The 27,768-nt window shown below is 40.5% G+C and overlaps 2 protein-coding genes across 3 annotated transcripts in view; one reads left to right on the top strand and one right to left on the bottom strand.

Annotated features, from left to right (window-relative positions):
• Positions 1-207: 207 nt before the first annotated feature.
• BHMT2 (betaine--homocysteine S-methyltransferase 2) lies at positions 208-15,687 on the bottom strand. The gene is made up of 8 exons (XM_068535556.1): positions 15,634-15,687; positions 10,683-10,815; positions 8,645-8,736; positions 7,489-7,680; positions 6,096-6,243; positions 4,858-5,040; positions 4,371-4,599; positions 208-1,154 (listed from the first exon to the last, which is right to left on the bottom strand). Exons 1-8 carry the CDS (start codon positions 15,664-15,666, stop codon positions 1,073-1,075), a joined length of 1,092 nt encoding a protein of 363 aa, XP_068391657.1. The 5' UTR covers positions 15,667-15,687; the 3' UTR covers positions 208-1,072.
• Positions 15,688-15,826: 139 nt separating this feature from the next.
• Positions 15,827-27,768, top strand: part of DMGDH (dimethylglycine dehydrogenase) — a 59,846-nt gene continuing 47,904 nt past the window's right edge. For both annotated transcript variants that reach the window (XM_068535558.1, XM_068535557.1), the window contains exons 1-4: positions 15,827-15,919; positions 16,835-17,009; positions 24,770-24,868; positions 26,326-26,490. In XM_068535558.1, coding sequence (XP_068391659.1) covers positions 15,834-15,919; positions 16,835-17,009; positions 24,770-24,868; positions 26,326-26,490 — 525 coding nt within the window. In that variant the 5' untranslated portion in view covers positions 15,827-15,833. The remainder of the gene's footprint in view (positions 15,920-16,834; positions 17,010-24,769; positions 24,869-26,325; positions 26,491-27,768) is intronic.

Genomic DNA, 27,768 nt, shown 5'->3' with positions numbered 1-27,768 from the left:
ATAAATCTAGGTTGGCTTTTGTCATATATATATATATATGATAGAGAGGAGAGAGAGAGAGAAGCAAGAGCCTGGAACATAATAAGTAGTAAATGCTTGTTGTTATTACTATTCCAAAGAATGTCCGTAAAATTTAAAGTATTCAAACACTTTTATAAAAGGTAAATTATTTTTAATTTTATTGTTACAAATTGATACATTGTTTTGAAAAATAGAAATTGGCACGTAGCAAATAGCTCAAACGTAAGTCAAGAAAATATTAGACCAAGATAGATTTGAACTCTGACTTTTAAAAAGGTCTTCCAAAACTGTTTATCTATTTTTATTTATTTTAAACAATCAACAATAAGTATCTCATTGAGCATCTATTAGTATGCCTGGCACAATGATAAATACTTTAAGGAAAAATATAAGAAGCATATCACATTGTCCTTGTCCTTAGTAGTTTATAATCTAGCTATTTGTGATTATATAGACACATTTAAAAAATTCTGGGACCTAACACCTTTAAGTAAAATCATCTCTGAAAGTAATCACTTTGGAAGGTTATATGATGATTTCAAAAAATCCTAAAACATTTTTTGCATCTTTTCCTTTGGGATTGCCTTTGGAGTCATTATACAAATCATTTAAGAAAGGCAGACTCATTACTTTCATTTTAGTTTAGAATGCTGCTCTATCCTCCTACTGTGCCTAGTTTAGTCTCCGGAATTAATCACTGGGTTTGTTGCGCACAGACTTGGTTATTTTAACATCTCAAATTCACCCTAAAAGACAAGTTTCACTATTCTTGATTCCCTTCAAAAGCATGTCCTGCAGCATTACTGGACAGTAAGTGCCTGGAGGACGAGAAGCCTTTCTCATCAGCTTTGCATTTCCCCCAGCATCCTGCTCGGAGCTTACGCACAGCAGGAATGCAATACGCATCCTATGTTGAATTGACAGCACATTAGCTGTTCAGCAGCTGAAGACATCAGGGTGGCCTGAGGATAGAGGCGAGGAAGGGTTCCAGATGGGTCTTGAGGGGGATTTCTTTCCATTCTGCTATTTCAGTGTTTTCTTTCATTACTCCTTAGGCGTCTGGCTTTGACAATGAAGGACAGAAAGGTCTGCCTGAAGCCGGCAGCAGATTCTCCCAATACTCCCTTCTAGCCCTGTGTTTTAAAAAATAAATAGTTAATCAATTAAAAGATTCATGTCTATTTTATAAGTCCAATACTTTATATATATATTGGCTAAATACTCAGAAGTTTGGTGGATGATCAGGCTAAAGTAGAATTTCAGTTTCAATAAACAGACGGAAAAACCATGCCCATATCCATTAATTCCAGGAGTCTTTCTACATTTCTATCCTCAATAACAATCACTGGGTTTCATACCACCTTTCAGAAAAAAACAACGTGTTTGAATTTTACATGTTTTTGTGAATTATATTCATTCGGAAATTTCTAGCAGGGTCCTTCTAGCTCTACTCAATATTTTAACATAATGACAAGTATATGAAACCAGTTTTAAACGTAATGAGACAAAGTATAATTCTTCAAAAAGTAACCAAAAACAGAATACAAATTAATTTGTCAGTATTTGTGCCTTGTTTTTAGACAAAGAAAGAACACAAAGATTCCTGGTCACAGACCTTTGTGTTAAATGTATTTTAATAGTTTTTTCCATTTTACCTATGAAACAATGAATAAACCAATATTTTTGGATGATGAAAATGTCAGAAATCTGGGGTGTCTACAGGTTTCTGGGTAATCACAAATTTTTGTGAACATCAGTATGTTTGGGAGTTTAGGGTACAAGGAATGTCTGGCTTTATTCTATAGAATAATGTTTTATTTGAAATTGCTAATGAATTTTAAGGATCCCTAGACAGTGTTTATTAAAATGAGCCATTTCTCACTTATCTGAACTATTTTAATCATCATCAAAGTATGCTTTCCTCACCTTTTAATTATATTTCTGTTTTAAAATAATTTTATTTAATTAGTTAACTTATTTTTTGGCTGCGTTGGGTCTTCGTTGCTGCATGTGGGCTTTCTCTAGTTGCGGTGAGCGGGGACTACACTTCGTTGCGGTGCACGGGCTTCTCATTGCGGTGGCGTCTCTTGTTGTGCAGCATAGGCTCTAGGCGCGCAGGCTCAGTAGTTGCAGCATGCGGGCCCTACAGCGCATGGGCTCAGTAGTTGTGGCGCACGGGCTTAGTTGCTCCGCGGCATGTGGGATCTCCCCAGACAAGGGCTCGAACCTGTGTACCCTGCATTGGCAGGCGGATTCTTAACCACCATGCCACCAGGGAAGTCCCTATATTTCTATTTAGTACTTCTTTTTTCTAAGCATGAGACCTGTAAAAAAAATCTTCCTGGATAAATATCCATACCTCCCAGAAGAAATGTTTGCCTAAATGATTTCTTGCCTACTTCTACAATCTAAATTAATTTACGTTAGGAACGTTGTCCTAGATGTTCAAAAATGAAGACTGTTCTAAATTCTACTGAAATGGATAAAGAAGTACAAAATGGATTAGAGACATAACAGCTCTGATTAGAGAAGAGCAGAAATTGTGGTTAGTTTCTAAAAGATGTAAAAGATTGACAGGTGAGAGAGAGAGCGACAGAGAGAGAGAGAGAATGATTCAAAACAGAACAGTAATTCAAGGAGCCCCCAGAAAAATACCTTCAATAATAAAGTGACTGATTGTAACAAACAGTATAATTTAGATATTGGAATACCTTAGAGAAGGTGAAGGTCTATTATTCTTCTTTCAACAATAAAAAATAAAGTTAATTAGAAATTCCTATAAAACCAAACGTTGTACAAAGAAAGTCCAACTATGAAGCAAATTAAAGTATGGCCTGAATTTGGACTATGGATGAAATCTAAGGGGAGAGAATCAATTTGACCTTGATGCTTGGAACGTTCTCTCACAAGGGGCTCAGGTTTTGTAAAATAGGTTTATTTCTCTTTCTCTTGGTTCTGCAGTGAATCATGTTTAGAAAATAGTGATCAGAGTACCAGGATATTAGATTGGAAATTTTATTGGTGGCACAAGATGTGATAGATATCAGGTATTAAAGCAAGACAGACACTCTGCAGAAGTTTCAAAGTAGGTGGCTAAGAGCCAGTCAGATGACTCACTTGACTCTACACTGGAAAATCTAGATCACAGAGACCAATGGGTCAGCTACTTTGTGAATGAAGAGAGTGTGGTTAAATTGGGATCAGACCACACTCTCAGTTTGTCTCCTTAAAGGAAGGATGAAAAGTCTTCTAGCCAGTTTTGAGCCTATTAGGAGAGAGGGAGCCAGCCTGGGCATATTTAAAATCAGGCTCAAGAGAAACACCAGGAAGGAAAATGAGACTCCCCAAAATAGTGTGTATCTATAGTGACCTGCTGAGAAAGTTCGGATCTGAGGGCGAAGCAGAGAAAATTTTTCAGAGAAAAATGCAATGCCTGTGGCATGAGAAATATAGACAAAAGTTCCCAGTGGCAGCCTCTGAAGAACTATAAATACACTCATGAGGATGTGCCAGGCCCAGAGAATGTGGTCTTCCTAATAGGGTGTCAATTAAGCAATACAAGTTTACTCCCTTTTCCATCTGCTCTCCTCTCTCTTTGAATCTGAAGAGGTCAGAAACCATGATTAGCAATACGGGAAAGGAGGGTTGGAAGCATAAGACAGAGAAAGAGAAAGATCAGACTGGCCTTCCCTGGTTTCCTGCATATTGAAATCTCCTGCTGGAAAAAAGGAGGTTTTCAGTTTGAAACATGTTCCAAGTCTTGATTTCACATGGAATTGAACACTTAATTACTGAATTGCCACTGTGTTTGCTTATACTGTGTTTGGTTATAAACCTTGATGATGTAAAAGTAATTGTATACCTTAAAGAAACCAAGAGGTAGATGAGGGAGGAAAAGTAGAGGGAAATGGAGGAAGGCAATTCTTATTTTACAGAGAGTGGAATCAAAAGATACTGCCTCATACTGATGGATTAAAAAACAAGTAGTTAAATATGAAATTCAAACTTGTAAAGATCGCCAACAGAACAAGCAAAAATGTAATAAGTCAAATTTGTGAAAAGGAGATCAGGGCAAGGGGGAAGATTATGTGATTTAAATCCCTCAGCTTTCATAAAGGGTAATTACCACTTAAAATTGATAAAACAAGAAATAGAGAAATAAGACTTCAAAACATAAATGGCAAACAGGTTACCCCTTGAATGGGATGGGTGTCAGAAATGGGCGGCTTTTACCTTTCATTTTGTATACTTCTATACTTTTGAATTTGTGTTACCATGTGCATGCATAATGCTAACAATAAATAAAATGAGATTAGAGGAAAATAGTAAGTTAATTAAAAAATTCCTACCTGGCTCTAATCCAGGGTTTGGTGTGCGTGTTGAGACCACTTCCCCAGCTGCCATGTTTGTCAGAAGATGGAGGCAAAAATCCCCTTTCCGGGGCCAGCTCCTCTGCAATTGCCCTGATGTGGTAGGGCTCAAATCCACAGCACCCACCTATGTACCTGACCCCCAGGTTGTAGGCCTCTCTGGCATATTTTTGAATATCCCATCTGGTTGCAACTCTGGGCTCCAGTGCTGTAATACAATAGTTATGGCACTTCTGTTACCATCTCTATTTTCAAACAATCGATGCTCAAGGGGTATTTTCTTTTTTCAATGAAGAAACTATAAATTTTAGAGTATGAATTCCTCAGATAGCTAATTTTTGATTAACAATGAATGTCTTTGTCTTATACAGTCTTGTATCGTAAGTCTGTACTGTAGTTGTTCATTATAGCCATTTCCATTTTGTCACAAGAAACCACAAGGTCTCTAATATGTGCCTGAGCTTACCGAAGGGATATTCGGGGAGATCCACAAACCCTCCTTTGCCACAGTCGGGCATGTGGAACCCCAGGGGCTGCACCATCAAGTGTGCTTTCAGCCCTGCAGCCCATAGGCCTTCCTTCATGAGTCTCATTGTCTTCAGGCTGGTCCAGGGCCCAAATCGGCAGTTCACACCAATGATTGAAGCCCCTATGCAAAAAATACATTTATTTACTTGTTTCATAATTTATTTACTTGTTTATTTTTTAAAATTGAAGTATAGTTGATTTACAATGTTGTGTTAATTTCAGATGTACAGTCAAGTTATACATATATACTTTTCAGATTCTTTTTCATTATAGGTTATTACAAGATATTGAATGTAGTTCCCTGTGCTATTCAGTAGGTCCTTGTTGTTTATCTATTTTATATATAGGAGTGTGTATCTGTTAATCCCAAACTCCTAATTTTTCCCTCCCCGCTCCCTGTTTCCCTTTGGGAACCATAAGTTTGTTTTCTGTGTCTGTGAGTCTATTTCCGTTTGGTAAATAAATTCATTTGTATCATTTTATTAGATTCCACATATAAGTGATATGATATTTGTCTTTCTCTGTCTGACTTCATTTCTATACACTAACAACAAAACATCAGAAAAAGAAATTAAGGAAAGAATCGCATTTACCACTGCATCAAAAAGAATAAAATACCTAGGAATAAACCCACCTAAGGAGGCAAAGGACCTATAGGACACTGATGAAAGAAATTGAAGACAACACAAACAGATGGAAAGATATACAGTGTTCTTGGATTGGAAGAATCAATATTTTTAAATGACCATACTACCCAAGGCAATCTATAGATTCAGTGCAATCCCTACCAAATTACCAATGGCATTTTTCAGATAACTAGAATAAATAATTTTAAAATTTGTATGGAAACACAAAAGACCCTGAATAGCAAAAATAATCTTGAGAAAGAGGAACAGAGCTGGCAGAATCATGCTCCCTGACTTCAGACTATACCACAAAGCTACAGTCATCAAAACAGTATGGTACTGGCACAAAAACAGACACAAAGATCTTTATTTTCTTTTTTAATAGTTGGAAGGTGTCTTAGAAATTAGCTGTCCCCCTCTACCTCCTAAGTTTTACAGATAAAGAGATGGATTCCAATTAATGTTTTTATTTCCGAACTGCTCTCCCAACGTTAAGAAACATTTCATAAACAATAACTGAACTGCTTATCACATCATGGGTCCACATTACCTGCCTTCACCAACTTCACAGCACATTCTCCAGGTGTTACACCATGCATGTCTCCCTCTGGGCCTATGCACATGGTGGCTGCCACGGGTTTTCTGGCTTCTTTTAAGACTTCCACAGCCCACACAGCTTCTTCAGCATGTTCAAAATACTAAGAGAAATTTCATGTTCTTCTATTTGTCCAAATATAAAGCAGATTTTGAATGGTAGACCGCAAATATTGCAAAAACAGTTATAAAAATTACCAAATATATGTGATAAAATGTGCTAAGAAATGTGTCTCTATCAGACTGACTAAAGAATACTTTTATGAGTAAATATTTTAATTCCTTTAACAATAACATATAGGTTTTCATTCAGATATCATACTAAAAAAAGGTTTTAAAGTAACTGAGTATTTAAAATCATACTTTTGAAGGAACAAAAGTTTTGCTAATAAATTTTGGACTCATTTTTTATGGAACTTGGGTGATCTCTGCAGAATAATTGTTTATCATGCTTTACAATTCAAAATACTTTTATATTCACTTCTAGTTAGATATTCTAAAGTGCTCCTAAAGTAAGAAGGGAAATATGATTATTTCCCCAGATGAGAACATCGAGTCACAGAGAAGGGAGGGGTAGCTACTGAGTGTCTTTGCCAATGATAGACAGGACACCTTGTCTGGTAAACCCAGGCCATTTGCAGGGGTGCTTCCCAGGAAACCCCATAAGTGCCACAATTGAACAGCTGAACTTAATTTAATTAAGTGGAGAAAAGCTAGCAGAAATCTCCCTGTTTCTTCCTTTTTGACTTATATTCTGCAGAAGCAGTGTGTGAGGAATGGCAGAGAAAGTCAAAAGAGAGGTTCTTAAAAAACAAACTTGTGTTCTCATCCATCTGGAGAACATATAGGGCAGAGTTTGTGTTCATTTCTGTAGATGATTTTTTTCCAGGTGGGTTAGCCAGGCTTGGGTAGCCCTAAGCCTTGGGAAGGTTGACGTAGCAAGGTTTTCAGTAAGTTCGATAGGGCGATTGGGGAACTAGCAGTTGGGAGGCTATTGTCCTTGTTGGGGGTGAAGAGCTGGGTTGAGGCCTTGACTCTAGATGGTAGTAATCATGATGGGAAATAGGGAGATGGGAGAAAGAGGATATTCCGGGCCTTCATATCCAGTCAGTGAAAATGCTTATTGATTCTAACTTCAAAATATCGCTCAGATGTTATAGCTTTAGTGAAAGCAGAGAGATGGGAGTGAGCAAGGCAGGGATGGAGGAGGGCAAGGAAACTACTACTTGGCACTGAGTGTTAATGGTGAGGCCTGAGCAGCTGCCTACCCTCTAGGCTTTACTCCCCGACAGCCTCTATCCCCCCCTCCACAGCTCCTTCCAGCCCTGCCCCTTTAATGCTAGGCTTACCTCTGCAATCAGGAAGTCCACATTTTTCCTGGCAAAAACCTCTAGCTGTAGTCGAAAAAGTTTTTTAATTCTAGCTTCATCCTTGTGGTGTTTGTACAACGATGTCTGGCAGATCCCCCCTGCTACCAAAGCATCACCTTTGTTGGCTACTTCTCTGGCAAGGTCACAGGCAGCGGTGTTTACAGCTTCCCACTGAGGTTAGACAGCAAGAGTACACATGGTGAGCCTGGCATTTTAAAGGTGAGATATAACAGATATCAAAGGGGGCAATGAGCAAGTAGCATGAGCACAAGTCACTGGTTTAAACTGCAATTCAAGAAGACCAGCAGAGTTGGGTATCATCTCCTCTACTCCCAGTGAGCTTGTATTTCCATATTGTACTTACCACACTGGATTTTAGTAAATGCTCGTTTGTTTGTCTCCCATACTTGACTGTGAGCCACTTCAGAATAGTGTCTATGCCTTTGTATCATCTTTGTATCTAGCATAGAGAATGGACTATAACAGGTACTCAATAAATGTTGGTTGGTTGAATGAATAAATGGGCATTATCGTTTACAAGTATTAATACTTTATATTTGCAGGATATCTCACAATACTTCCACATCCTCACCCACTTTTCTCAACAACCCTATGCATGTAAGCATCAGTTACCTCCATTTGGCAGAGAAAACCAGTGCTCCATGTCGTTAAGTGTCTAACACAAAGTCACACAACCAATAGGTGGCAAAGTTGGGTATAAAACCCAATTCTCTTCATTCCTAGGCCAGTGCTGTGTTCCCTAGGACCGCCCTGTCTCCACATGGACAAGTCAGGAAAGAAGAATGTGAAATGAGAAGGTAACAAGAGCATCTATAAAGTGTTCTTTCCCTACAAGAACATATCACAGAAGGATGGCCATGCCCTTCTAATGGCATATTTTCTCCCAGTCCTACCCCCTCCTCTAGATAAAGAGACAGAAAATGCTTATTTATTTAGTACATATATGTTTACATCATGATTAATTACTGGATAGATATTTTATGTGGAGGAGTTTGTAATAAAGTGTAGTAACACATCAGGTCAATTCCATGGATTCCCATCAAGAGGTTATTTTTATTATAGATGATCCCTCTCCCCACCCCTCCCCGCTCCCACCTGCCCCATTATCATTTACCTGACTTTCCATTTTGTCCTCACTGGCAGAAAAGGTGAAAGTCTGCATGACATTTGATCCCGCTCTCAAGAATTCCATGTGAAGCTGATGAACTACAAAGGAGTTGTTTTTTCCATTGAAATTAAAAAAGTAAAAATCACAGAAGCTATCATTTTCAGCGGCAGCTCATCCACTCACATCTCTTTCAATCATACACAATTTCAAACCTGGTACTTATAAAGAAATTCAGATTCAGGTCAGCAGAATTTAGGGACAAGGCAGAGTCCATACCAAATGGGGGCTGTTTAGAGTAGCCTCATGTTGACCTGCCAGTGGGCCCCATGGCCTGGTGCAGTCACATGCAGACATTAAGGCCCAGTTGGCCAACTGTCCCTTGGTCTCTTGGTCTAGAGAGGGTTTATTCATTTGCCAGTGTCATGAAGGATGTAGCTCGTCTACTTACAGTCAGCACTGGGGAGCCCTCAAAGTAGGATGAGGGAATTCTCACAGTGGGCAGAATGCATATGGGTGGCGCCCCCATCAAGTGTATTCAATAGCAAGCAGCTGGGGAGACGCAGTCAAGGAGCTTTCCTTGGCCCATCAGAAACTCCTTCCTCTCTCTCTCTTCATCTCCTCCCCACCTCAGTCTTTATCCTTGCTATTTCAACACTTTCTTCCTGGTTGAGCAAAGAAGATTTTCTAAAATTAAGAATGAGTTCTTCTTGGGTCAGATGAAATCTTCCTGCTAACACCAGAAAGACAAAACTCTGTCCTACCGTATAACTCTGGGTGTCTGATGAAACGGTAATCATGGCCAGTGGGTACTTATATGGGCATTTCATGTGGGTTAATTCACAAGTCCTCACCACCAGCCCATGTCATGCCCCCGTGTGACAGATGAAGAAACTGATCCTCAGAGGTCAAATGACTTGTCCAAGGTCACTCAGCTGGTCAGTAGAAGGACCTAGACATGACCCCATGTTTGTGTGATACACTGTGTATATATGAATAAAATCAGAGTGAATCAAAAGTTCCATTCCCAGCTTGTATCCCGTTTCACCCATATCTTCTTTGGCTTTATTTCCCACTTTCATTTAGAACAGCAAATACGAAAAAGAGCAAACATAGAAATAAAGTTCCAATTTGATGTTACTAACCAATCCTATCACAGTTTCTACCTCCAACTCTTTTTTTTTCAGCTAGGAAGATGAGGTATAACTGTGTTTATTTCTTTGTCCCTCCCCTCCGCCCAACAGAACTTGGCTGCCTACTGTCTATATTCTGTTAAGCTGGTGGTTACCATTAATCGTCCCTACCAAATGTACTGTTTTAATATCGTATGCAAATTAGCCAGAAGGATGAATCTGAAGCAATAACAGTTTTACTATGTTAAGGAAACTCTTGAATATACACAAGGTAAATATTCATGGAACAAATATTGGTATGTATATTTTAGCACTCCCTGAATATGAAGATGCAAGTGTGTGTGTGTGTGTGTGTGTGTGTGTGTGTGTGTAGAGGAGGGGGGGAAGGAGAGAGAAGCCCTTTCTTCAGCTCGTGTACTGCCACTGTCTCCACATCTTGGCAGTTTTGGCAAGTGAAACAGTCCTTAGAAAATGCTCACGGAACTTCCCTGGTGGTGCAGTGATTAAGACTCCATCTGCTAATGCAGGGGTCATGGGTTCAATTCCTGGTCTGGGAAGATCCCACATGCCACGGAGCAACAAAGCCCATGAGCCACAACTACTGAGCCTGCATGCCACAACTACTGAAACCCGCATGCCTAGAGCCCGTGCTCTGCAACAAGAGAAGCCACCGCAATGAGAAGCCCGAGCACCACAACAAAGAGTAGCCCCCGCTCGCCGCAACTAGAGAAAGCCTGCATGCAGCAACGAAAACCCAGTGCAGACAAAAATAAATAAATAAAATAAATAAATAAATAAAATAAATAAATTTATTTTAAAAAAAAAGAAAATGCTCGCTTTTATTTATCTTCTCTCAGTCAGATTTAAGCAAAATGTCACCCAGATAAACACTCAGGGGTGATGCTGGCACCGACCTGCATTTGGATGTTCTACTACGGCTTCTGAAGTCCAGAGCCCGGCCTTCACGTAGCCCCTCTTCTCCAGAGTTATGAGAAAGCTGCCGTCTCCGATCACAACCTCCCCACTATCCAGACGTTCCAAAATGCCCTGAAGAAGAGAAAGAAAAATCACCTAAGACCCCTCTTTTTTTTTTCCTTAAAGCAGTTTCTAATTTTAGGAAAGGTGGTACAATGCTCTCACAGCTCCAGTTCTGTTGAAATCATCCGTGCCTAATAGTATTTCAGAAAAATTGAGAATACTCTATTATTGGACAGTCCAGGTACTTGTTTTGTGCAAAGTTCTGTGACTATTTTTTCTCAAATACAATTTAATCTGAGTCAAATTGTAGTTAAAGTGCTGATTCCATAATGGTTATTTTGGTTTTTCAAGATGTTTGTGGTAGACACTGCTAGTCACCTAATGTGCATTTTTTTCTCCTCTTCTTTGCTAATATATTTTGTTTGGGGAGACAATGTCCCCAGCTTAAAAAAAAAAAAAATCCTCAGGCTCCTTTGCTGAGGGGGTGGGGTGGCCATGTGACACAGCGGTGGCCAATGGGAAATAAGTGAAAGTCTGCTGAAGATTTCCAGAAAAGTTTTGCTTTCCTGATACAGATGCCCACTCCCTTCCCTCTTGTCACTTTTTCTCTGTCCTGTCTGGAATGTCAACTTAAGCCCTGGAGGTATAGCCATCATCTTGCAGCCATGCCACTGAAAGCCACACGCAGGCTGATAACCGCAGCCTGGTGTCTTAATGACATCTTGGAGTAGCTGCAGAGGCCGTGGACGGTGACCGTCCGTTAGGTGACCTCTCGTTAGGTGAGAAAAATAAACCTCTTTTGTGTGTGAACCACTGGACATAATCCTATTGTTTTATAATTATACCCTACACTTTCCAGCATGTTCACAGACACGTTATCATTTGGCACTCTTAACAACTTTGGGAGCTAGGCAAGGCGGATAGTTTTTTTTTTTTTAATTTTATTTATTTATTTATTTATTATTTTTGGCTGTGTTGGGTCTTCGTTTCTGTGCGAGGGCTTTCTCTAGTTGTGGCAAGCAGGGGCCACTCCTCATTGCGGTGCACGGGCCTCTCACTGTCGCGGCCTCTCTTGTTGCGGAGCACAGGCTCCAGACGCGCAGGCTCAGTAGTTGTGCCTCATGGGCCTAGTTGCTCCATGGCATGTGGGATCTTCCCAGACCAGGGCTCGAACCGGTGTCCCCTGCATTGGCAGGCAGATTCTCAACCACTGCGCCACCAGGGAAGCCCCAAGGTGGATAGTTTTTATTCCCACTTTATAAATGAGGAAACTGAGGTTCAGAGAGGCTAAGTGACTTGCTCAAGATCATAGAGCTCAGTGAGTGAAAAAGCAGACATCAGACCTTCTAAATTCCTAACCTAGTCTCTATTTACCACCTTTCTAGTCAGCCCACCCATAATCTGAATACAAGGATGAATCTAGAGCAGTTATCCAAGGCTATGGTTTCCATTGTCTACAAAGTGCTTCCCCAGATACCTGAATGGCTCGCCCTCTGATTTTCTTCAGGTCTTTGGTCAAGTGTCATTCTTTCAGAGAGAACTTCCCTGCGATTTATAAAAACTGCAAACACCCCCATGGGGATCCCTATCCCTCTTGTATAGACTGCATTAGTTGAAGATACAGCCTTTTGTTGAAAATACCAGCCAGTTCCTCTCAGCCCTGCCTACAGCTGGACACAGAGCAGTGCATAAATGGGGGAGGAAAGGCTCCCGCTGCCCCTTCTAACCAGTCATATCTGCAGCCCAGGAAGGTACATTAGAAGCGGTTGCCCTGAGGCTAAGCACCAGGCCACCATCTCCACCACATCTCCATTTTCCTGTGGAGGGAAGTGGAGTGGAGCCCAGCTCTGTTAACCATAAACACTATTTTGACAGAGAGAGCTCCTGACTCTGGTTATTTTTCCATGCTTTATATCTAAAGATGAATTTTAGCTGAATGTAGAAGAAATGTTAATGTAGTCTACGGTTCTCACCTCTCTCCCTACTCCCTCCATAAAATGAAATTTGCTCTTTTCATTTTGGACTTTCAAAATATGAAAATGACTTAAACTTTCAGCTTTCATTCAGACCTTCCCACATGCCAGGTCCAGTTCTAGGCAAGAGGGGTAAACGCTGGAATAAGACATGGTCCCTGCCCTCAAGAAGCTCCAAGTCTGGCTACCTTGGGGAAAGCCATTAGGTCAACAGATTATCACAGCACAGTGTAATAAATAAATGTTGCAGAGGGACATAGAAGAGAGAATCAGAGATATCGTCATCTTTCTAAAATTGCATCTTGAAAATCTAACACATTTCAATGAAGTTAACCAGGTTAACTTCATCAGATTTAATACTACGCATCAAACAATTCTAGAGGGGAAAAACATTAACACACAATTTGGGTGTTATAGGTTAGTCTCTTACCTCCCACCTCCAATCTGTCATAGGGTTACACCAAGCATATCTATTCAACACATCTCACATATGTCCCCCCATCCTCACTGCCGCTGGGCTATTGAAATGGTCTCCAATTCACTCCAGCCCACTCTAAACTATCTCCCATTGCTGCCAGAGCAAAGCTTTGCCTGACCTACTCTTATTCGTGATTACATCCTCCTTTGTCTCCTGCTTAAGTTCATACATCCTCTATTCCTGCATCCATCACCTGTGCTGCAGTACGTGGTTACTTTCCTGTCACCTCTGTTTGGCTGTAAGATGCTTGAGGCTCTATCTCTACCACCTCATACAGCACCTAACAAAGAGTAGGCCCTTAATAAAATGTGCCAAGAGTTAGCAGATGGACAGGACTGTTTTGAAAATGGCACATACCTCACATATGCTATAAGCTTGGTCCTGACAAGGAGGAAAAAGATGATACTCTTTAACAGAAAATTAGCTAGGATTTTAAGAAAATGACAGTGCAAATTTTGACTGTTGCCTTCATGATACCAAGTAAAGGTAAGGCATTTTGATCTGTTATCTGGATGTTTGTCCAACATTTTAAATTTTGCCAGTTTTCTAAACAGCCATTAGCAAAATAACTAAATTATCAATATTTGAATTCAGAGCATCTTTTAGCCCCTCCTTCACTGCTAGACTTACCACCTCAGTTAACTGCTACACCTGTATGATCTAAAGCCAGCTCTAGAATGACAGGACTGTGTAAAATAAAGAACACTAAATTATTTGCAGTATATTTATATTTTCATTCCATCTTCCCTTTCAGTGTGGCAGTGACTCTGCCTTGGATCTGACGGTGATCTCTGAGAGGCATTTATGTCCTCTTTTTGCAGATAACAGTATCTAGACCTCTTGGATTTAAGATCTGGCTTCAGGGGACCTCTATTCATACACAGAGGAGTAGACCAACTTCACCCTAGGGCAGGAAGCTGCCAGAGGTCTATCTGCCTGAAATTGCCACCAGGACTGCTCTTTTGGATTAAAGAAGCAATTGGAGGTGTCCTCTGTAGCAGTTAAATGAATTCTTAAAATGCACCTGTTAGCTGAGCAGAGAGGTGAGGTTAGCTCTGCCCCACTAACATTTTAACTCCCAGGTACACATTAACATGGATTCTCATATGATAATCTTGGTGTTGCAAAGAGCAGAGGCCAGGAAAAATAGAACAGGGACAGCATATTTTTAAAAAACCTTTAAAAAAAATGAACTGTAAAAGTGAACATAGTATTAGAGAAAGTTCAGAGAAAGAAGTCAGCACAATGTTCTTTACTTCTTTTTCTTCTTATCATGCTCATTTGCTTCAATGCCCATATTTTACCTTTATAATCAGAAAAACATATCCAAAATATGTTTTTTTGTTAAGTTTTTTAAACCTATATTCCACATCTTATGTAACTACTACCATTATTGTGTCCTTCCTTACAGTGTGTGTATAAATATTTTTATGTAGTTGGGATCAGTCTGTGATATACCTCCTTTTGTAACTTAACATTGCAAAGCACTTTGCCTGTTCCCATACTTAGCTTTTTAATTGGCTGCCTAACAACTTATTAAGTGGATGCACTTTATTGACGGAGCCCACTGTTGCAGGGCATCTTGGTTGTTCCTATCTTTTTAGTATTACTAAATAAAACGGTGGTGCACATCCCCCCTTCCTTCCCCACCCTCTCTTCTGAATTAGGGAGCACAGGTGGGTTGCCTCGAGGAGTTTGGAGATGTCCCGCGTCCAAGTTCATGACCTTTTCCTAATTTTGTTTTGTCACCCCTTCTCCCCACCACGCACACATCCAGCGTAAAAATGGGGGAACAGGGCGACAGCTGGCGAGCAGATCGGGAAAGGGGAGCCGGGAGACCCAGACTGCGGCGTGAGATGAGGCGGAGACCCCACCCCCGGCTCCGCGCACCCCACCCTCCATCCCCGCCGCGGGTCTAGGGGTATCCCGGGACCGGTTTCAGGCCAGTCCGAGGCTTGGGAGACCAGGCAACGGCCCTTCCCAAACACACGAGGGGCACGAGCACTGGGGCCACTGGGTCGAAGAGCTGTAGGTGCGGGCGGGCGGAGGGCAGAAAATGTGAGCGCGGCCTGAGTCCGAAGGCTAGACTTCAAACCCTTGCTCCACCTGGACTAGATCGGTGACCCTGAGCTAGCTGACGGACTCTGAGCCTCAGTTTCCTCACCTGTAAAATGGGAATAAACGTGAAGAGGAGCTAATTTGCATGAAGGGCTCGCGCAGTGCAGGGCAGCGAGTCAAGGCTCCATAAATGCTACCCAATATTGTTATCTCATCCTGACACCTAGGCAGTACCGTCGTCCAGGTGATTCGCGAGCGGGTACACCGAGGCTCAGAGCCGTCCAGGTGCCCCGCCCAGACCGCAGAGCTTGATTAGGGGCTGAGGTGAAGCCCCGCGGCCAGGAGGGCTGAGTACCTCCCGGGTTCCCCGAAACTCACCTTCTTGGCTCGGGGGCTTCCGGCCAGTGCCATCGCGCGGCGGCTGTGGCGGGCGCTGAGTGGCGGGCAGCGCACGGAGCCAGAAGCCCGCCCCTCGCCGGGGGGAGGGTCCCACCGCCTCCCGCCGGCCCCGCCGCCCCGGCTGTCTGCTGGCTTGGGAGTAGGTGCCCGCGCCCTCGCCCTATGGCCTCGACCTCGCCATGTTCCGCTCGGGCGCGCTGCGGCTGCGGGGCTTCCCGCTGCGGGGCTCGCTCGGCCGCCCACGCTCCGTCTGCGGCCGCGAAGGGTGAGTGGGGCCGGGTCTGCGCGGAGGCCCGCGGCTGGGCAGCTGCGGGGTGCGAGCGCAGGGCTGAGGCGGTCTTCGGGTTAGGGGTGCTTCCGACCCCGAGAAGTGGGCATTCGGCTTTCTTCTCGAATTATGTGTGTTCTTTTCCATGCACAACCGTTCAAACTGAGACTATCAAAGGGTTCCTCGTGCAAAGACTCTCCTACCCCCATTCCCTTCCCCAGTCAACTGTTAGTAGTGCCTTGTGTATCTATCCAGAGATGGTCTATGGGGAGGCAAACGCAGGTGTATATATGGTCTTCTTTGACTTACTTACACCTTGCTTTTTACAATGCGTCTTGGAGAAGCTCATGATCTAGCTAGGAAGACAGACATGCAAATCAATATATCAAGCCACTGAGCAATCTTTATAATTAGAGAAGCAGGTGCACGGTGAGAGGACGTTGAGCGAGGAAGAGCATTGTACTCCATCTGGCTCTCTTCAGCCTGGAAAACACTGGAGGGAGGAGGTGATCCAAGATTTATAGATAATGGACTTCATGATGATTATGGGTTTTTTTTTTATGGAATAAAATGTTTATCAGTGTGTTTTTAAAGTAGACTGAGAAAAATTATTCTCTAGATTTCTTGGAGAAAAAGAAGTCATCTGTTCAATTCTTTAGCTCTATTAAGTATCTACAATGGGTCAGAATTAGGGGAATGGGGTTCAGATGCCTCCTCCTCCCTCCCCCAACCAGGTTGCCTAAGTCAGGTTGAGGCTCCCAAATGATTGTCAGCACGTGTAACTCTCACAGGCACTAGATGTTAAGTACTGGAAGAATAAGTAAGGAGAATCACACTAGTCAGAAAAAAAACCAAAAAAACTGTAACTATTATAGCCTAGTAAAGCTACTATTAAAAAAAAATGTCTTCCAGAGAAGAAAACCCACCCTTACGTGCAGAAACAAGATGGAAAGACGGAGCAGAAACAGTGATAATTGGAGGTGGCTGTGTTGGTGTGAGTCTGGCTTATCACTTGGCCAAAGCAGGCATGAAAGATGTGGTCCTCCTGGAGAAATCGGAGCTCACTGCTGGATCTACCTGGCACGCAGTAAGAAAACCATCTCAACACTGTCATATGCACTGAATTGTCACTTGTGCAATTGATTTTTTTCCCATTCACAGCTCCCCACTGAGAGCTCTTTAGAGTGAGTTCCCTTTCCATAGCGTTGGAAGGTGCAATTGCAGTTTAGCTGGTATACTTTAAGGGGGTGATCAACATTTATGATGTTGATAATCATGAGAAGATAATCTTGAACATATGACTCTGGATTCAAATCCTGACTCTGTCATTTTCTACTTATGTGACTTCTGGCAACTTACTTAAGTTTCTAGTTCCCGATGTGTAAAATGGGAATATTAATAGTACCTACCTAATAGGGTTGTGATGAAGATTGAATTAATATGTGTAAAGTTATTATGATAAGTGGTTAGTAAATGTTAGCTTTTGTACCAAAGGATAGTGGCTCGGTGATCCTGAATACAGGCCTGAGACCTTTACCTACGTCCCCTCACCTGGCTTTAGTGATCCTTTTATGTTTATTGATTTGTGATTTTAAGCTAGTGCTGTGAGACAACAGCTTGGCTTCATGATGGCTTAACTATGAGGGCTGAGAACATACAACACAGCTTTCATGTTGTGTTAAATGAAACACACGACCAAGTCAATCTCCCCTATTTAATGGTATGCATAATTGTTCCAGTGCTGTATAATAATTGGGCTTACATCGAAAGCTGCTCAGGTAAATGAGGTGATTGACACTGCTTTCATACTGCCAAACCAATTACTTCTGAAGTCAGCTAAGATGGGAGAGGAAGATTTTATGACTGCAGGTGCCATTTTTGTTTGGAGGAAGAGTTGAGATAAACAACAGGGTCCTACAGTATAGCACAGGGAACTATATTCAGTATCCTGTAATAAACCATAATGGAAAAGAATATGAAAAAGAATATATATATGTATAACAGAATCATTTTGCTGTATACCAGAAGCTAACATAACATTGTAAATCAACTATACTTCAATTTAAAAAAAAGTTGGGCAGTGTTAGCTTCTGCTCAACACCCCTTTCCATCATTTGCTTTCCCCTACTGAGACAAGAGGGAACCCTGCTTTTAGGGGCCTTTTGACACCCAGAACCTGCTCATGGTAAGGGATAGAGTTGGATCTCCTGCCTCCAGCTGAGTTTCGGGGAGATTGATGCCCAGACTTAAGCCCAGTTCACCCCAGAGTTCCTGTGGTCACATAGTCAGACCACACCCACCAATTGGATGGAGACTTCTAGAAAAGCGGCATCAAGCCCTACTCCTCTTCCTTCTTTCTTCTCCTGCCAGCCCCCTCACCCCTCAGTCTGGGAGAGAGGCCCAGCTATCTGGTCCTCCCTGAGTGTCTTTTCTGAGTCTCCATAGGCACATTTGTCTCTTGTGTCACCGGTTCTCCCTCAGCTTGCTTCCTGCTACCTGCAGAGAGGGGTCCAGGAAGTTACTGACCCTTCTGGCTCTTCTCCCCTCCCTGAACTAGACTTTCTATGCAGATTTCCTTTTATCATGGAACAGAAAGCCTGCATTTCTCCCACAGCTCTCCTATGACTTCTTTGTAGTGGACATTCGGTCAGTCTTTCAACAAATATTTATGAAGAGCCTATATTGTGTCAGGCCAGCACTGTTCTAGGAGGTGAGGACACAGCAGTGCGCAAAACAAAGCCCCTGCCCTCATGGAGCCACATTCTGGTGGGGCAGATGGAAAAAACACAAATGATGCTCTAGAGTAATCAGCGCCAGCAGAGTCGAGCGGGGTAAAGGGATGAAGAATGATGGGGGTGGAGGAGCCTGGAGGCTACTTCGAAAAGGTGACACTTGAGCAGAGACTGGGCAGGAGTGAGGGAGCAAGGGGGCCATGAGGCTGTCCAGGTAAGAGCATGTGAGCAGAGGGAAATTTTGGCAAGTGGGAATATCCTGAGGGGGAGGGCTTACACCCTTTTAACACTTCCGGATTGTTAAGGAGGGTGTACACTTTAATATTTTAATTACTTTTTTGTTCATTTATAGTGGATTGACTTGATGTAACATGCAATTTAGTTACTAGAATAACTAGAATAAATAGAATCCCTGAATATTACTTCTTAAACATCCCATGAATAATAATAATAACAATAAAGCAACATATCCTTAACCTAAGATCTTTTAAGAAAAGTGGGCAAAGTTTTTAAGGTGATGGCTTCTTCTTAAAAGTCAACTGTGCAAAATAATTTCCCCTTAAGCAGAGAGATACCAGAATGAGTGGAAAAGGCATTTTTCTGCTTTGTGAACAAAGTAGTAGGCTCTGGTTCACAAAATGAGATTAATGCAGTGTGAGCTCAAGATGGACTCAGGCATCAGAAGCCAGGTTATTTGGGCCTCTACAAATAAAGGAAAAGAAAACTGGATTGCCCTAGGAAGCTGATTAGAGGATTTCTTGCAAACAAGGGGGTCTCCCACCAAAGAGCATCCTGAAGAAATGCCACAGATTAGAATTTTTTTGAGGTATAATTGACATAATAGTTTCAGGTGTAGAACATAATGATTTGATATTTGTATATATTGCAAAATGATCACAATAAGTCTGGTTAACATCCACTGCCACACGTAGTTACAAAATTTTTTTCTTGTGATGAGAACTTTTAAGATGTACTCTCTTAGCGACTTTCAAATATACAGTACAGTATTGTTAACTGTAGTCACCATGGCATACGTTCCATCCCCAGGACTTCTTTATCTTATAACTGGAAGTTTGTGCCTTTCGACGCCCTCCACCCATTTCACCCCCCTCACCACCCCTGCCTCTAGCAACCATCAATCTGTCCTCTGTATCTCTGAGTTCCATTGTTTTGTTTGTTTGTTTGTTTTTAGATTCTGCATGTAAATGAGATCATATGGTATTTGGTATTTATAGTTCTTTGTCTTGTTTTATTTAGCATAATGCTGTCAAGTTCCATCTGTGTTGTTGCAAATGACAGAATTTCCTTCTTTTTTATGACTGAGTAATATTCCATTATATATATATACGCCACATTTTCTTTATCCATTCATTTTTTAACACAGAGAAATTTTGGAGCAGATATGAGGATGTGGACGTTTTGGGGGGCCAGCTGAAGGGGCAGACTACAAAAATAAAGGCAGTCTCACTGAAGAATAACGTGTGCTCAAGGCTAAACATTTCTGGAACATGCAGGAATCAGATGTGCTGGGGAGGAGGGCACAGCTTGCAATGTGAATATTCAAAATGGAATCACAAATCCAATAGTCTTGAGGTTTTGCTGGATTTTAACGAGACTGTTTTGTCAGCACCCAATACTACTGCTAATATAGAACGTTTCTTGTAGGATGGAAGGAAAGGGGAGAGAATGGAGCAAGAAGCAGTTTTGGCATATGGGGTCCCCAGGAGAGGCTGCCCCTGGGAATGCTGCCAAAGTGGATGTTTTGGAGGGCTGAGGACTAAAGATGCAAGATTATCCATTTGGGGCGTAGGAAGACAATGTTAGACCTTTCTATTTATTTTTATCTAAAAATATAAGAAAGACATTAAGCTTTACTAATCTTTATAAATAGCCCTCACCTTTGATGTGGGTGACATATTGTGTATGATACCAATGCTGCCTAAGGGAGAGGTTGGTGCTGTACAATGGGAGTGTCCTCATTCTTTCTTTTGTCTTCAGTCTGTCATGACGTATTGCAGATCACATGCTATAGGATATCAATGTTATGATCGATTTTATAGAAACAAGGCTTTAAATAATATTATTTGTGATGAAAGGGAGAGGGAATGACCTTGAGAGTGTTGTACTACACAGAGGTTTGTTGGTTATCCCATAACAATAATCAAAAGAGTTGTAAAACAAAGTTTTTCTTTTACAGAAAGACAGGTGTCCCCAATTTGGTGATCTTTGTAGTAATGGAAGTGGCTGCCGGTCATTCTACGTAGTAGATACATACAAAACAATAGATGCAGTTTATTCCTTCAAAGTCAAGGTGATGCTCACAATAAGTGAAAAATAATTTTTGGAAAATAGTCCTGTTGGAAAGAAAGCATTTTGAGAAGGGGTGTTTGGAAATGTTGGTATCATTATTAGATTTTTCTGGCCAAAATGATATGTATCACCTAGAAAAAACTCTCATACATGCAAGAGATAAATTTAAAGTTAAGTTTAAACCCATTTAACATTTTCCCAAATGAGGAGTTTCAGTGGGTTTGTACCCATTTTTTAAAATGTAAAATGCAATACCTCCCAGTTAACTTATAACAGCTGATGGACAAGAGAACGTGAAACATTAATAGTCAAATTTCAGTAAAAACCTTTTGGTAGGTAGTGATGGGAATGGAAGAAGTGGCGTCAAGATACAGAGTGTACAGCCAAGAGGGGGCACTTCTCCCACTAACATTTTTGTATCATTGACAGATAGCTTCTTCAGCTATCACAGCCATTCAAACCATCGCAAAAGAAAACACACCAAGAAATTAGACCTTCAAGTCGCTGTTTTACCAACATTAATCCAACATATATATTTTAGTAATATAAAATATTACATAGCCCTTGCTAAAATATTAATAAGCTTAATATTCAAAAGCTTTTCTACACAATAAATTTTTAAAATTCAAAAACCTTTCTGCACAATCAATAAAGTAGGAATTATTTACAATATTTAATTCATTTCCAGTTGTTTTTGTGTGTTTTATGATCTCTGCTAATATAGTAATACATATTTATATGTCATGTGGGAGTAAAGAAATACACATATTTTAGTGGGTATGCTCAGATGTTTTTATTGGATGCGAGTGCATGGAAGCACTGGGATATGGGAAGGCTTGAGGCCAGTCACTGGGCTTTTTGAGGCTGTAGAGGCTCATGACAGAGCGGGAAGGATTATTAAAGAGAGAGAGAACATCACTAGCTTTAGCATCTATGGATGATTTTTCTAACTGCATCATTCCTTTCATACTTATTGTTAGTCTGCTAGAAGGAAGAGCTTTCCACTCTCCCTACTTACTTATTTATTTATATCAACAAGGATTTATAAATTCTTATTTTATTCAAAGGGTTATAGTTCTTAATGATTATTCTTTTTTTTAAATTGAAGTATAGTTGATTTAAAACGTTGTGGTAATTTCTGCTGTACAGCAAGGTGATTCAGTTATACATATTTATATTCTTTTTAATATTCTTTTCCATTATGGTTTATCACTGGATATTGAATATAGTTCCCCGTGCTATACAATAGGACCTTGTTGTCTTAATGATTATTCTTGTCTGTGTTTCATCTTCCCTCTTTTATCTTCTCCACCAACTATAGTCATTTTCTTTCTTCAAATCGAAAGTAAGCCCCTGCCTGTCCTCCATGAAGCCTTCTGTGATCCTCCCAGCATCTTCTCTTCTCTTAGTTCCCTTAGTTCTTGTGTCTTTCTCTCTGTGCTCTGGCACTTAATCATATGCTCTTGATTTCATTGTTTCATGTATGAACGTTCCATGACCCCAATCAGACTATAAAACTTGAAGGATAAGAACAGTGTTGTTCTTCTTCTTCAAACTTCCCACTTAAAATATCCTTGCTGAAGCCCAGAAAGGAAAAACATTGTACCCTTCTTCCACCCCATGCCACAGGACTGGCACACAAATTAACAATAAATACCATGCAGGACATTACATTCAAATAACTCATAATAAAAGCACAGATACGGTTGACCCCAAATTTTAAACACAGATTAAAAGACAAAAACCGGTTGATAAAAAATATAAGGAATACAAAAATTATATATATATATATGTGTGTGTGTAATTTTATACCATATATATGTGTGTGTGTGTGTGTGTGTGTGTGTGTGTGTGTGTAATTTTATACCTGATAAAAATTTGAGCTCAGGATTTGCTTCTGACTGTCCTGGCAGCAAGGAAACTAGGGTTGTATGAATTGTTCAGTAGAAATATTTACAGCATTTCAGGAAGAAAGACCAATTTTTCCTTGACCAGAAATTCCTAGAAGAATTTGTTCCCTGAAAAAAGGATATTGAGCTAAATGTTTTGAGTAAGAGCTTTACAAAACAAACCGATGTGACTCTTTCAGAAGAGAGATCATTAACTCATTCTATGAAAACAGCTTTCCAGGGTGGGGAAGAAGATTGATGTAGTGTAGATATATCATTTTTGGGTGGTCTGGCTTAACCTAGGTTAAACTTAGAGAATCTTGAGGAGTGAATGGTGAACAGAACCCTAGCCCAGGCTTGTGAATATCCATTTTCTCAACTGACATGAGATATATCGAAAACAAAATTGAGTTCTCTGGAAGATACCTGAAGGCCAGAGATTCTCTATTATTGAACTAGAAAACTTCATATCACACTAGATACCAAGCATGTAAAGAAGGATGTGATATTTGGCTGAAAGTTAGGGAGCCTGACTCACAGTTGCCTCATTATGGGGCTGTGCTATGAGAGGACCTAAGACGTTGGGCCAGCATTTTTCTCAGAAAAGTAGCCAAATGCTTGAACAAGTACTTGATAGGCACGGAGGATTCTGGTCCATAAAGGATCACTGATGAACTTTAATGGCGGGTTTTTTTTTTTTTAATTGAAGTGCAGTTGATTTACAAAGTTGTGTTAGTTTCAGGTGTACAATAAAATGATTCAGTTATACATATATATTCTTTTTCAGATTCTTTTCTATTATAGGTTATTACAAGACATTACAAGACCTGTGCTACATAGTAGGTCCTCACTGTTTATCTATCAATATTTTATATATAGTAGTATGTATCTGTTAATCCCAAACTCCCAATTTATCCCTCCCCCGGCTCTTTCCCCTTTGGTAACCATTAGTTTGTTTTCTATGTCTGTGAGTCTATGTCTGTGCTGTAAATAAGTTCATTTGTATCACTTTTTTAAGATTCTGCATATAAGTGATATCAGGAGAACCAAATGCCCAACATGAAGAACTTTGTAAATACTCCCAAACAGACTTTATTTTAAACAGATTGTATTCGGATGAGCTTTCCAGGATAAATTAGCTGCTGAATGGGGCCCCAGACACTTAACTGAGAGAACCTGCTTCATATCATTGCTTAGAATTCTTTGTCTGGATACTATGTTGCATCCGCCAGAGTTGATAAAATGGGTTTGGCAGGTAATATTTAGATATTTTCCTGAGAGTGATGATTCAATATTTATTCAGGAAATGTTTGCGGGGTATAATCTATGTGCTCATTCATCAACTGGTTAAGCTACGGCAAAGGTCTGTTCACCACTCAACAGGCTCTGATTCCTAGGAATGTTCCACTTCTTCAATTTTGGAAATTTCAAGAAAGAGAATAGGAGGGCCGCTCGATTCAAGGGAATGGTGGGGATCGGGACAAGGAAAACTTTTTGCTTGCTTGTTCATATTCCTTCTCCTTAAGGGAACACACGCTTTGTTGGTTTGAATCCACATTGTATGCCGTCCCCCCATATTCTTCCTAATAGCGTACATTCCTAACCTAAGTGATTCCATCTAAGTCATCCCATTTCTGAATCTGCAAACAGTCCTTTCCCTAATAACTTTTAGGGACTTACTATATATGTTTGTTGGCTGGCTCTCACATTATTTATGTGGTTCAAGTGGGTTCTTATAACTGTCACGAGCCTTATGCAGTGTGCATTCAAACTGGTGCTGATATCTTCTCATCCCAGAGGACTGGCTGGTGCTTGTCAATTTCTTGCCAGTAGTAAATTACTTCGTAACAGATAAACTATCAACATTTTGAGAATGTTAATTTTTTTCGGTATTTCCTTTCCTCCCCACTTTTAAGGCAGGTTTAACAACTTACTTTCATCCTGGAATAAACTTAAAGAAAATACATTATGATAGCATCAAACTTTATGAGAAACTGGAAGAAGAAACCGGACAGGTAAATGCATTTAGCTTGAAATTGTCTTTTAGGTCAGTTTCTTAGAGATACATAAGATTACTGAAGGATTTTGATATCATCATGTATCGCTGTGTGTAGTGACAGCCATGGCATGTGAAATGTGGTAGAAGATTCTGATGAGAGTTTAAGATGAGAACCTCTAGAGCTTGCTTTTCAATCAATTTAATTTCTTGAAGTGTATTACCCATGTAATTATCTGCTCCTGATTTTTTAAATGAGAAAAGAATAAAAAGCAGCTTTCAAAAGTATCTTTAGTCAGCTGCTATATCTAGAAACTAAGATATCACAGCCTTTCTGCACTGGATTGCAAAGGATCTGACAACTGTTCGTGCCAGATTGTCACATGCCTTTGAAAAGTACTTCACTAAAAGCCCCTCACTTTTATTTTTATCTCTTCTCATTTGTATTAGTACTTTCAAAGTAAAGTGGCAGGCAAAGAGTATCCACAGACTAAGACTGAAGTCTACTTAAAATTTTCATGCTATTTCCCTTGCCTAAAACCATCACATGGCTCCCCACAGTCTACAGGACAAAAGCCAAAGAAGAAGAAGGGCCTTCATTAGCTAAGCCCTGCCTGCCTTTCCAATGTTTTTTCTTGCCACTCTTTGCTATGCTCAGATGCTTCAGCTATTCTTAATTACGTACAGTTCTAGAATGAGCTGGGCTGTCTGCCTGAGACAGCATTCCCGCTGGTCCCCATTTCAGCATTCACCTTCCACCCTTTCCCGGGGGGCGTCTCCTTTGAGAAGCCATCCTTGACTTTGTTCACCCAGCAGTCAGGTGGAGCTGAGGGCATATCTCTTGGTTCTAAGAACATGTATGCACATACCTCTTATAATACGAATCCCTCTCAATTGTGATTGTTGCTTTACTGATTGGTCTTCCCTACAGATTCCAAGCAACCTGAAGATAATGACTGCATCTTTGATCGCCGTCACCCAGGGCCTTGTTGAGTGCTTGGCCAACTAAAGGACTTCAATGAATGCCAGATGAATGTTTATTTCAATTCACACTTAATCTCCTCACTGCAACATTCTGATTCTTCATGTTCCCTCTTCAAATCCTTTGTCTTTCTTTTTTTCACATAATTTTCTTCCACTCTGTACGTGAGCACTATCTCATGTTGTAATTATGCATTTAGCTGTCCATCTTCACCTATAGACTGTAAGCTCCATCCAGGCAGGATCTTCATCTCTCTTGTTCACAACAGCATCTCTGGGGCTTAGCATAGTGCCTGGCACAGAGGAGACACTTAGTAAATATTTGCAAAATGAACATCTTTTCATATGATGTAAATATGGTATATAGCTATCACTTTCACTGCATAGTGAATCTCTTTTCTTACACACCTTCATTTTCATTGTGCTGGAGAAGAACCATGTTTGAGTGCCAAATAATGATTTATTTATGAGTTTTTACTGGCATTATCGTCACAGGTGGTGGGATTCCATCAGCCAGGTAGTATCAGAATTGCTACAACTCCTGTAAGGGTAGATGAATTTAAATATCAAATGACTCGGACTGGCTGGCATGCAACGGAACAGTATATTATTGAACCTGAAAAAATACAAGAGATGTTTCCTTTACTCAACATGAATAAGGTATTTATCCTAAGGGCATTTTTTTTTTTTACCATTTGTTGATTTTAATTAAGATCAGAAAATGTTGTTTTAGAAACTTAATTAGAAAAACTTTGTGCACACATTTTGAATGTCAAAATCAGCTGATTAATGCTGGAATTTGGGTAAATTATAAGATGGGCTATTATGTTTGCTAAATACAGTAAAGGTAATGAAAAATCTTATTAGCTTTCTACCTATTACAACTGAGGAAACATTTTCAATACCTCTCTATTACTGTGTCCCCCAGATCTGGAGGTTTCTATAATAAACCTTCTGTTTGAGAAATGCAGAGAAGACAATAACCAGGTGTGACAAATGTGTGTATAGAAAGACTGTGTTACTGACATTTTTTTTACAAAATCAAAGGTAAAAATACATGTTATATTGCTACACAGATATCACCTAACTCATAGCTGTACTACCCTGACAGGTATTAATCTAACCAAATTTAGCTGAGAAAATCCACTTGGGAATTTAGTTTTTTTGCTGGGTGATAATCCCATTTGAATAATAATAACAATGACTAATACTGCACTACCTAACACTACAGCACATACTTAATGTACTAGGTACTATGCAAAGCCATTTACATGTATAATCTCATTTACTCTTCACAATAATAATAGAAGGTATAGATTATTACCAAACAGGAAATTGCAGCTTAGATAGTTTACATAGTGAACCCGAGCCCATCCAGCTAGGAAGAACTGGAGGAGATTTGAACCCAGGCTCTCTGACTCCTTTGTACATATGCTACCTAAGGGTATAAGGTGGAGCTGTTCAGGGAAGCAGAGGTTTGTGTTTCTCCCCAGTGTAGTATCTCTGACGCCTAAGGGTTCATAGCGTTGCTCTGGGAGCTGGGTTGTTAGCCCCTGTGAGTCTTGACAGGTTGCTGGCACTCCCTTTTCAGTAGTTTTGTGTGATGCCAATGTGGTGGCAGATTGGTGTTGCATTGCATTGTCTGCGTTAAAATTCTGCCACCACTGCCAGGAAGGATATTCTTATATCTGTTTATATGTCAATCTTGGGATGCTCTGCTGGAAGTTCTCACCATCACAGATTTTTCTCAAGGACATTGGGCAATGGAAATATGTGGGAAGAGTATTCTCTGGCTCTGGGCAGGGTGCCAAATCAAATAGATCTAGGGTCACTGCATAAGGACATATCCATTATAAAACACCAAAGTGACGTTTAGAAGTCTACAGTAATACAAATTCCAGTAAAACCAAAAGTCTCTTGCACTAAACCTATAACAAG

The sequence above is a fragment of the Eschrichtius robustus genome, chromosome 2, assembly GCF_028021215.1.
Source record: "Eschrichtius robustus isolate mEscRob2 chromosome 2, mEscRob2.pri, whole genome shotgun sequence".
Taxonomy (NCBI): domain Eukaryota; kingdom Metazoa; phylum Chordata; class Mammalia; order Artiodactyla; family Eschrichtiidae; genus Eschrichtius; species Eschrichtius robustus.
The sequence above is the reverse complement of the archived record's forward strand: the minus strand, read 5'-3'. Positions and strand labels throughout refer to the sequence as shown.